General features: G+C 53.3%; 1 protein-coding gene across 1 annotated transcript in view; it reads left to right on the top strand.

Moving 5' to 3' along the window:
• Nucleotides 1-18,029, top strand: part of ARHGAP39 (Rho GTPase activating protein 39) — a 95,702-nt gene that overhangs the window by 48,092 nt on the left and 29,581 nt on the right. Inside the window, exon 3 of the mRNA XM_012558788.2 lies at nucleotides 15,147-15,584. Within this exon, the coding sequence (XP_012414242.1) occupies nucleotides 15,147-15,584 (438 nt within the window). The remainder of the gene's footprint in view (nucleotides 1-15,146; nucleotides 15,585-18,029) is intronic.

The following is an 18,029-nucleotide window of genomic DNA, read 5'->3' as shown; positions in this document are numbered from 1 at the left end:
GTGGTGACTCCCGTCTGGGGGGTGTCTTGGCGTGGTGACTCCCGTCTGGGGGGTGTCTCACAGTGACGAATCCCGTCTTGCGGTACCCTTGGTGACATACTGTCACAGCGCGGGGGGTCCCAGTGCTGCAGTGCCCCTCTTCAGAGAGGGGTGTTTCTGAAATCGGGGGCTCTGCACCCTCATGGACGCCCAGCTCAGGAGCCACCCACTCCCTGCCGACCGTGCCCTCTGCTGTGTGGCTGTGGCACTCAATGCTGGTGGCCGTTGTTCTTTTGTCTAATTTTTAGCCTTTTATTGGGAAATAAGCCCACCTTACAGAAAAGTTGCAAGGATGGGAGTGGTCCGGTGAGCATGCGAACGCCTGCCCACCCACCACTGGGCGTTTGGTGCCCACCTGCCCCTCCACGTGCAGACCTTCCCTCAGCCCTGTGAGGGTGAGTACGTACTGTGGCCCTCGGACCCACGCTCCTCTGAGTGAGTCTCCTCTACGGGTTCTTGCACAACCTCAAGACTGTCGTCACCTTCCGTGAGCCCAGTGTTGGCGGGCCCTTGCACAGACGCCCTCACACAGGCGCCGCCTAGGGTCAGACATTGCCTTTGCTGCTGTGGCTGTTTAGCCTTTTGTAACCTGGAAGATTGCCAACGCCTTCCTTGTCTTTTGTGATGTTGGCTTTCTGTGGTGACAGTAACACAACGTTTCTGAGTTGTATTCCTCCATGTGTGTCCTGCCCGGGCATCAGCCTGGCCTTGTGTGGGCCTCACCTCTAGTCTCCCAGCTGAGCGTGATCTGATCCCTCCATTGCGCCCCACTGCGCTCCCCTTGCCACCTGCCAGTGCTGTGTATGTCATGAATGCACCTGTGGATCACGAACACGTCTGCAGGTCATGAGCACGTCTGTGGGTCACGAACATGCCTGCAGGTCACGAACACACCTGTGGGTCACAAACATGTCTGTGGGTCACAAACACCCTTGCAGGTCACGAACGTGTCTGTGGGTCACGAACACGTCTGCAGGTCATACACACACCTGCTGGTCGCACACACACCTGTGGGTCCCGAACACGCCTGCAGGTCATGAACACGCCTGCGGGTCGTGCACATCTGTGGGTTACCCACACATCTTGCTCCTCATCAGCTTTGATGATCAGTGTTTTTCATGCGATGCAGTCTGTTTTGGGGTGGCCCTGCCCTCCAAATGTTGTGTTACATATATTTTTACAGTAACAAAAAGAAACAGAAAAAAAGCCCTGCTCTATGCCCTTGATGCGTGTGTCCACTGTCAGCGCGGACGTGTTCACGTTCATGGCTTTTTGCTGTAAGTGGGCTATAGCTCATTTGTCCTTGGTTGTCCTGGTGCTCACACTGGCCCGTCACATTGTCCCAGACGGGTCCTTGAGAGCCTGCAGCTGGCACCAGGGACCCTGAGTCATGGCCCTGTCATCTTTGGAGTATTTCTTTCTTTCTGGCACAAAAGACGCTTCCAGTTCATCTTGTACTGCCTGGATCCAGCCCTGGAATCAGCCATTTCCCTGGGAGCCCTGCTTCCTTTTCAGGGAACACATACTAGAGAGCAAGAGCTGGGCTGGCATGCTCGCCCACACACCTCGTACACGCTTGGGGTGTACTTGCTTCTTGGTCCTTTCAGCCAGTAGAACGGAATGTGTACGCCTGTATGCACGCGCACACACATGCGACCCCACAGGCTGTCCTCTTGCCTTCTCCCCTTCCGTATGTTCATGCGCCTCCTTCCTTGGTGGGAACCAGGTTTACACACATGCTCATCTGATGACATGTCTGAGGTGGTTTCGGAATGCTTTGCCCCTTCCACTCTGGGGGTCCTGCCACGTGGTGTCCCCTCCACAGCCTTGCTCAGGGTCTGCTCATGTTCCCCCAAGAAGGAGCATACAGGGTCTTGAATCCTGTGCTCCTGAGTTACTTGGGTTAGTGCTTTTCCCTTTCATTGTGGTTATGATGTTCATTGAAATACAGTTGGACAACAGCAGCAAAAAAAATTTTTTTAAAAGGAGTAGCTTCTGAGGCCGTTTATGTACAGCCAAACACTTCATGGGATTTGGTTCCCTGGTTTGGAGATTTAGAGTCATGGTTTCATGAGACATCCCAGTTCATTGGCCTAATAACGTGTTTAGTGCCTCTATTCTACCTCCTAGTTTGTTGCATAGTGCCTGGGGTCTTAAAAGCTCGCAGGCGGCCACCTAAGGCACAGCAATTGGTCTCTATTCTCCTGGAGCAACAGAGGAAGGAGAGACAGGAATAGGATGAGAAAATGAATGTGTGGCTAACTGCCTCCATGAACAACTGCCTCTTTTGCCATGAGACCGGAAAAACTGGATGGTGCCCGGCGACCATGACCGAACAACTTGATCAGTAATTCTATAGAAGAATCCTGATCAAAAGGGGAAAAATGCAGAGCAGAATTTCAAATTCTCATGGACTCCAGACTTTCTAGAGTCATGAGGCTGAGTGAAGCCCTAAAACTGTTGCCCTGAGATAATCTTTAAACCTTAAACCCAAAATATCCCCTGAAGTCTTTAAAACTGAATGATAGTTTAGCTTACCTAATAATAAAAATAATAAAAACTATCTGCCTTGGACATTATGCTCTTTTAAGGTCTGTCTATATGGGATCAACAGCCACTCGTAAGATTAGATAAGAAGCTTAGGGAGCAATGAGTTTCTGTTAATGGAGGAGGAACAACTCAGAAAAGGAGGATGAGAATGGTTGCACAACTTGAAGAATGTAATCAGTGTCACTGAATTGTGCATGTAGGAACCGTAGAATTGGCTTATGTTTTGCTGTGTATACTCTCAACAACCAAAATAAAAAAAGAAATACAATTGGGTTCAGTTCGAGTTGTTTTCCTCTCCCTTCCATCTTCACTATTTTTTTTTTTTTTTTTTTAATATGTAGACCATTAGCTTCCAGAGGTCAAAGCTGTACAAAATGGTTTATTCCAAGAAAGGTCATTCCCTCCCGTGGCATCCACCCTGCGCCTGCCCACCCCTTGTAGGTACCTGGTTCTTGTGTCCTGATATCCTGCTCCCGTTTTCTGTTTGTATGACAAATGGATGTAGATGTGCTTTTCTGGTGAAATGAGTTCCTTTATGTGGCCTTTTCTGTGAAAAAGTGAAAAAAAGAAAACAGCTTGGGAGATTTTTTTTCCCCTGGACTCTGAGGAGTTGTTACATTGCCCTAGTCCTTTGGAGAAGCTTGTTACTTTTGCCCAGGCAAGAAGCCAGTCCCTGCCAGCACAAAATATCGGTCATTATGCAAATAGATGGAGCTGCTTGGAAGGGGATTGGCCAGTTTACTATGCAAATGACCCATACTAGTTTCTGTTGAGTCAATTTCCAACTCATAGCGACCCTATAGGACAGAGTAGAATTGCTGAATAGGGTTTCCAAGTAGCAGCTTGTGGATTTGAACTGCCGACCTTTTGGTTAGTAGCCATATCTCTTAACCACTGCACCACCAGGGCTCCACTATGCAAATAGGGTGCCTAAGGTCCCCAGTAGGGTTGAGCCACTTGCCTATGTAAGCAGCCATCCCACAGAGGTTGAGAGGGACCTCACTACCATCAAGAGGAACTTCCTGGAGTGGAGTGTGTCCTTTGGACCCTGGGTCCCTGCACTGAGAACCTCCTAGACCCAGGAGAGAGAGAGCTGTAGCGCTGGAGACAGCACAAGACAGCAAGAAGTGGCAGCAAGCATGGCAGCATCCAGCAGCAGAGAAATGGCAGCAACAGAACCAGGAGACCAGTGTGAGAGAGTACAGTGGTCTTGCCCATCCACAGAGCAAGAAAGAGGTGAGCACATTTGGGCAGGAGGCTTGCTGGCGGAGTGGGGTGCCTCCAGGCACTTGTCAGCAGAGCTAAAAGAGCTGTGACACTTGCCTGAGTGGAGCAGGGGCCGAGAGGATGCCTGTCCTGAGGGGGTGTACACAGAGAGAGAGAGCAAGAACGTGCATAAGCAAGAGAGCGCACTGTCCTACACAAAAGAAGGGAGGGATATGCTCTTCACTATGGGGAGCCTTCCAGACCTTGCCCGTGTGCTTCCTGTCATTGATCCCATTCCTGTTACTTTAGAGTTAATCCTGATCCCACGTTATTTCCCTAATAAACTACATAAACGTGAGTATGGTCTGTGAGTTTTGTTTAGCCATTGCAACAAATACCGAACCCAGCAGAGAAGGTAGAGAGTGCCATGGTAGGGACAGCTGGCGTCAGAATTGGTAAAGATTAGAGTGGAGGTATGTCTAACCTCCACCTCATGGGAATCAGCTTTGAGCTGATGCTGCTGGTCATTTTCATTCTCCCCAAAGTTAGACAAGGCCTGACACCACTACCATAGCATTACAGCTTTGTTTTCCTCTGTTCCTGCACCCTCTGCCTGCCTGGTTTGCATTTGCTTTTTCTGTTGAGCAGTGCCTCCCAGTGATCATGGTCTGTGCATAGAGGTCTCCTCGGTTTTCCCTGCAGCTTCCTCATCCTCGTGTGTGTGTGTCTGCCAGCACTTAACTCAGTCAGCCCTGGCTTGGACACTGAGATTCTTTGCTGTATTTTGCCATTACCGTCACGCTGCAGTGCTAGCCTTGCGTGTGCGTGTGTTTGTATTGGTGGAGGTACTTCTTCAGGATGATGCTGAGGAGGGATCACTGGGTCGCAGGCGAGCACGGGGGGCCTTGTTGCTGTCGTCACATCCCCTCCAATAGGTCCTACCACGTTGTGTCCCCTCCGCAGCCTCACCAAGAGGGGGGTCTGGCTTGGGTAGGGCCACCTGGTGTGGAGCAAAGGTTTGCCTTTGGTTACAGGTGGAGTAGTAGAGTCCTCGTGGCGCGGTGGTTAAAGAGCCGGGCTGCTAACCAAAAGGTCGGCAGTTCGAATCCACCCGGTGTTCCTTGGAAACCTTGTGGGGCAGTTCTACTCTGTCCCATAGGGTCGCTATGAGTCGGAATCGCCTCTATAGCAGTGGGTTTGGTTTTTGTTTGGTTTTTTTTTTTTTTTTTTTTTTGGACAGGTGGGTTGGGACATCTCTTCACGTGTTCAGGGACTGCTTTTGTAGTTCATTTTGTGAATGGTCTGTTCTTTTGCCCATTTTTCTATAGTAGTTTGGTCTTTTCTTGCTCAGATTTGTATGTTAATGATATTACCCATGTGTCTGTAACTTATCTTGTGAATATTATCACTAAATGTGTGCAAAAAGTCAAAAGACTTTTGACTTTACTTATGGTGTCTTTGCCTTGCAAAAGTTTTTAAATTTTTATGTAGTCTAATTTATCCATCTTTTCTTCTAGTGCATCTGGATTCTTAGTCCTCTTTGAAGAGCTTTTCCCCTCTCCCAGTAATGGAGAAACACCATGCTTTCATAAGCACTGGGGCAGTTTCATTTTTTACATCTAGACCTCTGATCCACTTGGGGCTTTCGTTGTGTGTGGTGTCAGGTGTGGATCTGATTTTTTCAATTTCCAAATGGCCATCCAGTTGTCCCAGCACTTTTTATTGAGAAGGCTGCCTTTGCCTTGATCCGTCCCCTGGTCTTATCCCCGATTTCTGTAGGTAGGTCGCTGGGTCTTTTCGGGGCATGTCTGTGCACATGCCTGCCCCTCTTAGGTAGAGGCTTTGCGATGTTAATTCTGGTAGGACAGCCCCCTCAGAGCTTCTCTCAGCATGTCCTCAGCTCTCCTGTGTGCCAGCTCTCCCATATGGCTCCACGTACTGTAGCTGCACAGAGCGTCCCTGGAAGAGTATGCTGCAGCCGTGCTGACTCCCACCGACAGACGACAGACACGTGGCCTGTGTTCCGAGTCTCACTGACAGGCGGCACTGCAGAGGACACGCAGCCTGCTGCTGCTACGGGGCGAGGCTGAGGTGTGAGCCTTCAGCTGCCTGGGTGCTGCCCCCTACTCCCACAGCCGTCTGACCAGTGCTGCCTGTCATGGTGGGCCTGCTGTGGTTGGCGTGGCCAGTGGCCAGTCTCTGCGATGCTTTTTGTCCCGTGTTCCGGCCATACGGGGGCAACTGGTTGTGCTCCTGTGAGTTCTGGGCACAGCCACTTGTCAGTTGTACTCACTGCATGCATTGTACTCGCTCAGATTTTCTCTTTGTCTTTGGAGTCTTCTGTCTTTCCTTTATGATAAGTTTCATGTCTTTCCTGTCTTGTTTAAGAAATCCGTCCCTAAACTGAGGTCACGAAGCTCTCCGTGTATTTTCTTCTAAAAGTGTTAAGGTTTTGCCTTTCCACGTGTGTCTTAAATCTACGCAGGAGGTTATTAGTGGGGGGTGTTCCTCTCTGGGTGCTGTCATGGGATAGCATTGATCCCAGCCCATCTGCATTGTCTTTCCTCCCCCAGTGTGAGGCCTGTCTGCAGGGCTCCCGTCCATCTGTCCAAGCCGGGAAGCTCCTCAGCTTTCAGTCTGGTTGTCTGGTCTCACAGGTCCCTGCCCCACCCCTCCTTCTTTTCAACGATTTCTTGGCTTTTCTCTGCTCTGCTATTTAAGTGATAGAGTTTGCTTGTTCAGGTAATTCCTCCTCCCAGAGCAAGCATCCTGTTGGGATTTTGTCAGGAAGTGAATTGAAGTACTAGGTCAGTGTTGGGAGAACACGGCTGTGGAACGGCAGGACTCCTGGCCCAGTGAAGCCCGTCCCTCCACCTGCCACTTGGGTCCACCCCTCCTCTCTTTGTCTTTGCTGCACTTTTGCTCTTGTTGAAGTTGTCTCTTTGTCTACTCTTCATCCTCTGTCCTCTTTCTTGATGGTCTTTGGTGTTTCCCTCAGGGCCCCCACCACCCATCTGCCTTGCTCCCATGTCTGATGTTGCCTACCAGGGAGAGTGACACTGTGAGGGAGGGGGGCTCAGACACTGTTTCTAGGGTCGCTGTCTGTGATCGTGCCCGTGTTGTGGTTCAGACACCAGCATGGCAGAGCCTAGTCTGAGGCCTCAGCTCCCCAGGGCTACTGGGCTGGCCTCCCTCCTGTGGACACTGGTGTGTGTGGACTGTGGTCAGAGTGCCAGCGTCACTTGGGCACAGAGAATGGGTCCAGTCATGACTAAGGCGATTTGGTGGTGGATTTCCAGGTCCACAGCCTGGAGGAGAGACAGGTATGTGGAGTGGCCGAGTACAGCGGTAATTTTCACCTTTTGAGTTTTATGAATAATACTGCTATGAACATTTGTGTAGGAGTTTTTGTGTGGGTATATATGTTTCTTATTCTCTTGGGTATATTCTTAGGAGTAGAATTTTTTGGCTCATGTGGTAGTTCTGTGTTTAACTTTTGGAAGAACCACAGTGGTTGTACCATTTTCCATTCCCACCAGCAGTTTCTCCACATCCTCCACAACACTGTTATTTGACTTTTTGATTCTAGTGGGTGTGAAGTGGTATCTCGTTGTGGTTTTGATTTGCATTTCCCTAATGACTGGTGAAGTTAAGCATCTTTTCATGTGCTTATTGGTCATTTGTATATCTTCTTTGAAGAAAGGCCTCTTCAGACCCTTTGCCAACTTTTTAATTGGGCTATTTGTCTTTAAGAGTTCTTTATCTATTTTGAATATGATTTGCAGATATTTGCAAATATTCTGAATATTATTTGCAAATATTTTCTCCCAATCTATGGGTTGGCTTTTTGCTTTCTTGATGGTGTCCTTTGTAACACAAAAGATTTTAATTTTGATGAAGTTCAGTGTATCTGTTTGCTTTGGTTGCTTATGCTTTTGGTGTCGTATCTAAGAAGCCATTGGCTAATCTAAGGTCTTGAAGATTAGTCCTATGTTTTTGTCTAAGAGTTTTATAGTTTTAACTGTTACATTTAGGTCTTTGATCCATTTTGAGTTAATTTTTGTATATGGTGTGAGGTAGGGGTCCAACTTTGTTCTTCTACACATGGAGATCAAGTTGTCCCAGGATCATTTGTTAAAAAGACATCCTTTTCCAGTTGAATGGTCTTGACACCCTAGTTGTAAGAAACTTGAGGGCTAGAAATGTGTTTTTTCACTCTTGTGTCCCTAGCCCCTGGCAAATTGCCTGGCACACACTTGACATTCATTAAGTTCATTCAAGAAATAGTTATTTGAACATTGGCTGCAGATAACCATCTCTAGGAAACAGGAGAGACTGGGAGATTCCTTTTGCATCGACTTTAATATATACCAAGTGCCAGCCCCATGGGGAAAGCTGAGGAGGGGGTCCTGTCCTGTGCCGTCTTCCTAAGGATCAGTGTAAGCAGCCCCGGGGCCCCTCAGGCAGTGCACCCCATCTGCCAGTTCGCCCAGATGTGGGAAGTTCCCCCACCTTCCACCTTGTTGACACATGTCTTGTTTTTTTCTCCTCTTCTCCTTTTAAACACTCTTGACAGATAAACTTCCCCAAACACAGCCCGAATCCTGTCAGTGCTGACACCTGCTTTCTGCAGGAAAGTCCTGACTCTCTCCCCTGGCAGCAGAGCCCGTGGTGGCCGATCCCAAACTGCTCTGCAACCTTGTCCCCAGGCCAACAGATGCCATGGCATCTCAGGCACACCTGGTGCCTGGTCTGTGCACCTGCCATCCCTGGCCTAGAAGCATCATAGCTGCCAGGGACCGAGTGTGCAGAGCAGTGGTTCCCCGGCTGGGAGTGAGGGCTTTCTCTTGCCCTCACCACGTCCACCCTCGCCCTGTGCTGTGAGGAGCTGAGTTAAGAACTGACTGCTGGCTGGGGGCATGGCCACAGGTGACAGGGACAGAGACCCTGCTGGCGGCCACCGGGCGTGCCTGTCCCTGTGCTGAGGCCCAGCTCCGGCCACAGTCCCTTCAGGCTGGCATGTCCTTTTCCGCCCTCTGGAGCCCTTGCTGTGACCACCCCATCCCCTGCGCTCCTCTCTGTGCAGGGCTCCCCTGGGTGCCACGTTCTACGAGCTTCTCTGTCCTGGGGCCTCCTGAGGGGCTCTGGATAACGTGGTGCCCCAGGAGGTGGCCAGGACATTCTTCTTGAAAAGCTGGTGTCCTGCCCACTTGCACATAAGGGTACACTGAAAAGGGAACAAACGGCTCTTCTTTGTGGAGAGGGATTATAATCCTCAAATTCAGTCAAAGTGTATTATGAGCAAAAATAAGAATTGGTATTGCCTGTTAGGCTTAGAACGTTCATTCGTTGCTTTCTGCGTGTCTCTGTGCTCAGAACGACCATTCTTGGAGGACCTCTTGGTCTTGCTGTATGAGTTATGAGAGCTCTTGCAGTGCTGTGGGTGCAGGAGGTAACGGGCCTGGCTCCAAGGGTGACCACCCTGAGTCGTGCAGTCCACGCTCACTGCACTGCCGAGGGTGGCCCCAGTGTCTGCGTGTCATCAGACCCACGGGGTGGGATGCTGGTGTCACCCCTCATCCGCCCATGGTCAGTGCCGACTTCAGGGAGAGTCTGCATTGCCAGGGGACTGAGGGTCTCCAGCAGCTGCTCAGCTCTGCCTGGGGGTGCACACCTCTCCATGGCCCCTCCGGTCTGTTCCTCAGTGATTCCTGCCGTCCTGTCCCTCAGGGACCTCGTCCTCCTCTTGCAGAGCTGCCAGCACACGATGGACGTCTGACTTGCAGCGCAGTTATGATGCCTGATTCCCCGAGGGGCGGTCAGCATCCTGACGTGGCAGGGTGACATGTCGGGTTGAGTGACAGGGTGAGTGATGGGATGACGTGATGGGGTGACGTGACAGGGTGATGGAGTGAGTGACGGAGTGATGTAATGGGGTGAGTGATGGGGTGACGTGACGGGGTGATGTGACAGGGTGAGTGACGGGGTGAGTGATGGGGTGACGGGGTGAGTGACGGAGTGATGTAATGGGGTGAGTGATGGGGTGACGTGACGGGGTGATGTGACAGGGTGAGTGACGGGGTGACGTGACAGGGTAACGGGGTGAGTGATGGGGTGACGGGGTGAGTGACGGAGTGATGTAATGGGGTGAGTGACGGGGTGATGTGACATGGTGACATGACAGGGTGAGTGACGGGGTGATGTGTTGTAATGGTGATGTGATGGGGTGATGTACTCACCTTCATTAGTGTGGGGAGGGGTGTTCCAGGCCCCCAGGCATAGTTTCTGCTGTGCCCCTCGCCGACTTCCTTATGGTGACTCCCTGCCCTACCCTGTCCTCCGAGGTTGAAAGCCGGATCCATCTGCCATCCTGTGCCCCCGGCGCAGCCCCGCTCTGGTGCCTCCCTCGCCTGGCGGGTGCTCAGCGGAAGTGGGTCCCCTGCCAGGGACAGAGCAGCGCTGGAACAGTCACTGGCTGGGAACTTGAGCAGATTTTCTTCATACAGCTTATCGGGTATAAAATTAACATTTGGAAATGTGAAAAGACTGCTTACTTTTTAAGATAAGCTTTATATTTTAGAACAGTTTTAGATTTACGGAAAAGGTGTGAAGCTAGTTACAAGGGCTGTGTGCCCCACGCCCGTCCCCTTTTGAACATCGTGAGAGGGTGGTGCATGTGTCACGACCAATGAGTGCATCAAAGTGGCAGCAACAACTGTGGCTGGGCATGTTTGGGCTTTCTCGTGTCCTCTGGGACCCTTTTCTGTCCCAAGATCCCATCCTGACGCTGTGTCATGTTAGTCATCACATCTCCTTGGGCTCCTCAAGGCTGTAGCAGTTCTCACACTTCCCTGGTCTGTGATGACCTTGACAGCTCTTTTTTTTTCCTATTGTTGTGCTTTAAGTGAAAGTTTATAGTTCAGGTTAGTCTCTCATACAAAAATTTATACATACACTGTTATGTGACCCTAATTGGTCTCCCTGTATTGTGACAGCACACTCCTCCTTTCCACCCTGGATTTCCCATGTCCATCCAACCAGCTCCTGACCCTCTCTACCTTCTCATCTCACCTCCGGACAGGAGCTGCCCATTTAGTCTCATGTATATACTTGAGCTAAGAAGCACACTCTTCGTGAGTATCATTTTATGTCCCATAGTCCAATCTAATCTTTGTATGAAGAGTTGGCCTCGGGAGTGGTTTTAGTTTTGTGCTAACAGAGTCCGGGGGCCATGTCTTCCGGGGTCCTTCCAGTCTCAATCAAACCATTAAGTCTGAGTTCTGCACCCCACTTTTCTCCCTGCTCCGTCAGGGACTCTCTGTTGTGTTCCCTGTCAGGGCGGTCATTGGTGGTAGCTGGGCACCATCTAGTTCTTCTGGTGTCAGGCTGGTGAAGTCTCTGGTTTATGGGGCCCTTTCTGTCTCTTGGGCTAATCTTTTCCTTGTGTCTTTGGTATTCTTCATTCTCCTTTGCTCCAGGTAGGTTGGGACCGGTTTATGCATGTTAGATGGCCACTTGCTAGCTTTTAAGACCCCAAACGCCACTCACCAAAGTGGGATGCAGAACATTTTCTTAATAAACTTTGTTATGCCAATTGACATGGATGTCCCCTGAAACCATGGTCTCCAGACCCCTGCCCCTGCTACACTGTCCCTCAAAGTGTTCGGTTGTATTCAGGTTGCTTCTTAGCTTTGGTTTAGTCCAGTTGTGCTGACTTCCCCCTGTAGTGTGTGTTGTCCTTCCCTTCACCTAAGATAATTCTTGTCTGCTGTCTAGCTAGTGGACAGCTCTTTATTGAGATCTAATTCACAAGCCAAAAATTCACCGTTTTAAAACTCACTGTTTTAAAGGAAGCATCCAAAGTTGAAAGGAATACACAGAATCACTGTACCAAAAAGAATTGGTTGATGTTCAGCCATTTCAGGAGGTAGTATATGATCAAGAACCAATGGTACGAAGGAAGAAGTCCAAGCTGCACTGAAGGCACTGGTGAAAAACAAGGCTCCAGGAATTGATGGAATACCAGTTGAGGTATTTCAACAAATGGATGCAGTGCTGGGAGTGCTCACTCGTCTATGCCAAGAAATTTGGAAGACAGCTACCTGGCCAACCAACTGGAAGAGATCCATATTTCTGCCCATTCCAAAGAAAGGTGATCCAACAGAATGCAGAAATGATCGAACAATATCATTAATATCACACACAAGTAAAATTTTGCTGAAGATCATTCAAAAGCAGCTGCAGCAGTATATCGACAGGGAACTCCCAGAAATTCAAGCTGGATTCAGAAGAGGACCTGGAACAAGGGATATCATTGCTGAATGTCAGATGGATCTTGGCTGAAAGCAGAGAAAACCAGAAAGATGTTCACCTGTGTTTTATTGACTATACAAAGGGCCCAGTCCCTAGAGGACATCATGCTTGGTAAAGTAGAGGGTCAGCAAAAAAGAGGAAGACCCTCAACGAGATGGACTGACACGATGGCTGCAACAGTGGGCTCAAACATGACAACAGTTGTGAGGATGGCACAGGACAGGACAGTGTTTTGGTCTTTTGTGCATGGGGTTGCTATGAGTCAGAGCCGACTTGATGGCACCTAACAACAACAAAGTGTCCAATTCAGTGATTTTTAGCATACGCAACTATTATTGTGTGTTGTTGAGTTGATTCCAACTATAGCGACCCTGTAAGACAGAGTAGAACTGCCCCATAGGGTTTCCATGGCTGTAATCTTTATGAGAGTGGATGGCCAGGTTTTTCTCTAGTAGAGCAGCTAGTAGGTTCAAACCACAGACCTTTCAGTTAACAGCTAAGCACTTAACCGCTGCACCACCAGGGCTCCTTCATGCAGCCATTACCACTGTCTAATTTAGAACATCCTCATCACCCCAGAAAGAACCTGTATCTGCTAGCAGCCACTCAACGTACCCCCCCACCACCCGCCCTGTCCCCTAGAAACCACTGATTGACTTACTGTTTCTAGGGATTTGGATCCTAGATTTTGACGCGTGCCAGTCAAGTATTTTGTAGGATGCCCCTCGACTGGGGTTTGTCTGATGTGTTAGACCGGGGTGTGACGTGTCCCTCTCATCACATCACGACCCATGGCTTGTGCTGTCGGCCCTGGTCACCAGGTTCCCACTGTACTTTCTCTTCTCTCCACCTCCCTCACTGTGCTCTGAAGGGCCTGTGCAGACTACACCTGAGGGCTGGGAGTGATGCTCCCCTTCTCGTGGGCGCCCCCACGCGAGATATTTGGGTTCTTCTGCCTGGAAATTTGTCTCCTGGTGTATTTGTTATTCATTTCTGTCAGTGTGTCTCTCTGCCCCTCCCAGCTACTGCCCCATCCCTGGGCTGCCAGCAGTCCTGAGGCTGGGTTCCAAGGGACGTGAGGGACGTGGTATGTGAGCTCTTCCCCCTGGGCTGACTCAGCTTCAGAAAAGAGCTCGAGGCCTCACAGGTGCCCAGTAACGTTAGCAGGTGGCAGTACCGTGAGAAGCGGGGTTTGCGTGGCCTGACAGCGTCACTCCATGAACCACGTGCTGAGCACAAAGAGAAGGAAGAAAGCTGTGAGGTCACTGTGGGGACACTGGGCGAGGGGCCAAGTGACCATGGTCGGTAAGGGGACAGACCTGTGCCCCACACAATGGCTGAGCTCACAGCATCACCCGGCCCGCTCCTGCCCAGAGCGCACAGCTTCCCAACAGCAGTCACACCCTGTGGTATGTGAGGGCTGGGCGAGCGCTAATTTTCAAAACTTTGGTAAATCTGTAGTTGTTTCAAACAAAAGTTAAAAATTTATAAATAAAGGAGGGTGTGATCAAAGTATCAAAGAGGCACCGTCCATTGAGGTGGAAATGGGCTGGCAGCAGCACCCTTGACCCTCTGTGCAGACGTGGCACCTGGAGCCTTCCCTGCACACTCCCACACCTGTCCCCTGTTGCCTGTGGGGAGTAACGCTTTGAGGGAGTGGGTGCTGTTCTTCACTCGGTCCAGCCTGTTGATTGGATGATCCTGGCTGTGAGGGCGGAGTTCCAGTAGATGTTCTGGAATCGCAGGGTGGGGCATCCTGGTCCCCAAGGCCACAGTGAGGGTGGGTGGCCAGCAGGGCCCCTCCCTTCCCCCCGACCCCACCCCCCAGTGCGTCTGTGCCTGTGCTTCCGTGACACGCCTTCAGGAGAACCCCTGGAACCCTCAGTGAGGCCAGGGAAGTTTGTGAGGAGCAGCCGAGTGCCTGTGCGGCACGTGTACCCCTCCGGCTCTGCTGCCCATCCCTGCCTTCGGTGCCGTGGGCGCACACACAGATGTCTGTCAACAGCTTCCCGAGCTGCCTCCACTTCTGTCTCGTCCCACATAGGGGGGCCTGTCGGAGGGTGCTGCACGTGGCGCGCCCCGCGCCCCCAGGACACATGCGGGAGCGGCTGCGGATGGGGTGGGGGACTGCTTGGCTGAGGCCTGCGCCTGACAGGCGAGTTTGGGTTGAAGAAAGGAATCGGTGGAGCCAAGGGTGGCCGCCCAGGAGTTAGATTCTCCTGCCAGCTGACACCTCCCCCGGTGACGGGGACAGGGTGGGGCTGGGGGCTCCCTCCACTCCTTCCTTTCATGCGCCGTCACGCTGACAAACAGCCGTGTCATAGAGATGTCACCCATGGCCACCCGGTCCTCCGCCCTTCCCCATCGCCCCTCAGTGCGAACTGCTAGCGCTCATCCGTCTGAACAGCATCACACACCTCCTGCGGCCTTGTACCCCCACATGCCACTCTTGCTTTATGAGGCAGACTGGGGAAGGTCCCACCCTAACCCTGCCATTGAAGCCTTTTTCTTGGGGTGTCCAAGGAACCCACGCCAAGGCCCACAGGCTTCTGGAGGCTTCTGCCAGCCCAGAAGGAGGCCCCAGAGCCTGCAGGGGCTGCTGCTGCTGGTGGGTGTACCTCTGCATAGGGTCAGGGGGAGTGGGAGCACGTGAAGGGCAGGGGGGCAACAGTGGTGCAGTCTGGGATTGCAGCCAGACCCTCAGCAGTGCTCCCGTGACAGCCAGACCTGGATGGAGTTGGGGGCGGGGGAGACTGGGCAGCGTGGGGTGACGCCCTTCCCCTTGGGGCCAGACGAGGAAAGCCCAGGGGACAGACCCAAGGGCCACCCACTCCCCTGGGGTTCTGGCCACTTAGGAACCAGTTATGGGGCTGTGGCTTGGGCTGTTTTCTTGTTTGAAGGTGACCCAGGTTCTTGCTCTTGAAGGTGGTGGATGTGGGAACGGTCTTATAGCTGGATGCGAGGACCTGTCTATGGGCGCGGGCACAGGGCCCTCTGCCAGGTGTCCCCTCCTGCTGATGCTCTCTGCTTCTCCCCAGGCTGGAATGGGTGGAGATCATCGAGCCACGCACCCGGGAGCGCATGTATGCCAACCTGGTCACAGGCGAGTGTGTGTGGGACCCACCTGCTGGCGTCCGCATCAAGCGCACCAGCGAGAACCAGTGGTGGGAGCTCTTCGACCCCAACACGTCACGCTTCTACTACTACAACGCCACCACGCAGCGCACCGTGTGGCATCGGCCGCAGAACTGCGACATTATCCCGCTGGCCAAGCTGCAGACCCTGAAGCAGAACACTGAGTCCCCCCGTGCCTCTGCCGAGAACAGCCCCGGGCGGGGCAGCGCTGTCAGCCGCGAGGGCAGCCCCAGTGCCTCCCTTGAGCCGGAGCCCGATACCAGTGAGAAGGTGCAGGAGCCACCGGGGCGGACGGGCCGTCCGGTGGCGTTCGGGACCACGAAGGAGGAACATGGCGGCAGGTGAGGGGGCAGGGGTGGAACGAGCCCGCGGCTGTGCCAATGCCGGTATCTCCTGGGTGGCCGTGCTCTAGCTCTTGTGGGCAGGGGGTAGCTGGAGGACTGTCGTCTCTGCACCATGGTCCCTCTCGGTCGTGCCCACCTTCCTTGCGTGGGTGATAGTCACTGGCAGCCCAGGCTAGAGCCGTCTGCCCGGCACCTTCCTTCCCTCTGGTGCATTCTGGTGGGTGACAGCATTAGTGTGCGGGATGTGTAGCGCTGCAGAGCTCAGACACGGAGGAGGGGACGCCCGTGAGAGTCAGGAATGCCGAGGACTCCGTCTGCTCCCTCCTCAGTCATGGCCGACCTGAGCGTTTTCCCATCCCAAGCATCTGTGGTGCAGGTTGTCCCATTGGGCGCGTCCGTGGTCAAGGCTCGTGGGTAATGCCCTGAGGCTGTGGGTCTTTGGTGCAGGTGGGGGTCGTCTGCTTGTGGAACAGACTTTTGGAGGTTCAGGAGCAGAGCCCACGCAGAAGCGTGGCTTTGCGGTCCTGCGTGGGGCAGAGTGGCTGGCTGAGCAGCAGCAGGGCCTTCGCACGGTCAGAGTGCCTGCTCTGGCGTCCTGTCTAGTAATGGGAGGAGCAGGCTGTGCTCCCGGTCTCCAAACACAGAAGCTGTGCTGCGGCGAGGAGCTTGTCACCCCGTTCCAGCCCCTCTGTGCCCAGCTGCCATTGCAAATGAGGGCACCGCCATCTGCACAGTAAACCTGCCACGGGGACCCTTTAGCCCCCTCTCAGCCTTGGTGGTCAGGCTTTGTGCCTTCCTCACCTAGACGGCCCCCCGTGGCACCTCCTCCTCATGCTCAGGCCCTGGGCGCCCCCTCCCCATTCTCTGCCACTGCTCCTGTTTCTTAGTCATTGTTACAACCTGTGATGTATGTTTGTGGGTATGTGTCCCCTCTGTCACCTGGAACTCCTGCTGCTGCCTTCCCTGCCCATGGGGACCCGAGGGCTGGCACCCACACACCAAAATCCCAGGGGCCACCACCCAGGTCACGAGTGCATGGCAGGCGGCGCTCAACCAGTCTGTGAGGCTCTCCGTGCCCAGATCTTTCTTCCATCCTTCCCTCCTGACACCACGCCCCCGCCCGTCCTGGTGAGCTGTGTGGGTGCCCTGGGCTCTGAGGGGCCTGTGTGTCCACAAGAGCGTGCTCCGGGTGCCTGATGCTTGCCCCACCAGCTCCTCCCTGTATGTAGACGATGTGTGTCATTGCTGTTACTACGGAGAACGAGACTAGAGACACATGCCCTGTGCTCACTGACTACCTTGCCAGCAGTGGACACCCTTCCACACAGTCACAGAGCCCCCACGCCCCTCCAGCAGCACCCGGTGAGATCCATGGCGGCCAGGCCCCTTCCTCGGTGCTCACAGACAGTGTGTGCTTGTTGAGCACCTGCTGTGTGCATGCACAACTTGGAGCCACAGGGCAACCAGGCCCCGGCCCTGGAGAAGCCCAGTTTGGGGAGGAAGACAGGAATGGAGGGAGACTTAGGGCAGGACACCCCGGGGGGCAGGGGAAGCTGGGCGCATCCTGGAGATGAAAGAAGCGGGGGAGTGGCATTGACGTGATTAGATCGGGGCATCCCGGCCACGTTTACACTTTGAGGCCTCTCGGCCATGGCCGACAAAGACGAGGGCCTGCGAGGCAGCCACGCGACAGCAATCGGGAGCTGGCGGGTTCAGAATCCGTTGGGGCATGAAGGGGTGTGCTGCTCCCACATGGTGTGGCAGCCCTGGGGCACACGGGGCCCATAGCAGGCCTCCTGCTCCCGACCCCAGCGTTTGGCCCCCGAGTGTCAGAGACACCGATGGAGGACGCCTGCAGGCGGCCACCGGGCACAGAGCCGCACCTGGAGCCCCCACAGCAAATGCATCAGTGGGCCGCAGAGACCTGAGGCGGCAAGAGCCTGCACAGTGAGGGCTGAGCGGCTGGCGAGGGCGGTGTGGCGGCACGGTGAGGAAGGCCCTACCGGGAGGAGAGGGGTGGGGTCGCAGGGAGAGTCCACGCACTCTGCGTGGCAGAGGTGTTCTGAGGAGACAGGAGTGTCGGTGCCTCCATGGAGAGGTGAGGAGCCCACCTGAGCCTCTAGACAAGTGTGTGAACACGTGGAGCTGCACTGAAGAATTGCCCACAGCCCGTTAACACCCCCAGACAAGGTGCGGGCTCTCCGGGGGCTAAGAGAAGGGCAGGGGAGCTGTGCGCTGAACGGGCAGCCTGAGCACACTGGGCAAATGGGCCTGGCGGATGTGGGCTGTGTGCCAACGTGTCCAGACACACCGTGGTTGAGGGCCCTACTGCTCGCAGATTGTTAGCCGTTGTCTGCATGTCCCTCCCCGTGTTCTGCATGTCTCCCTCACGTCCTGCTCTGACCTCTCATCCCCCCGTGTCCTGCTCTGACCTCTCATCCC

This window comes from Trichechus manatus, unplaced genomic scaffold (assembly GCF_000243295.1).
Source record: "Trichechus manatus latirostris isolate Lorelei unplaced genomic scaffold, TriManLat1.0 scaffold00185, whole genome shotgun sequence".
NCBI lineage: Eukaryota > Metazoa > Chordata > Mammalia > Sirenia > Trichechidae > Trichechus > Trichechus manatus.
The sequence above is the reverse complement of the archived record's forward strand: the minus strand, read 5'-3'. Positions and strand labels throughout refer to the sequence as shown.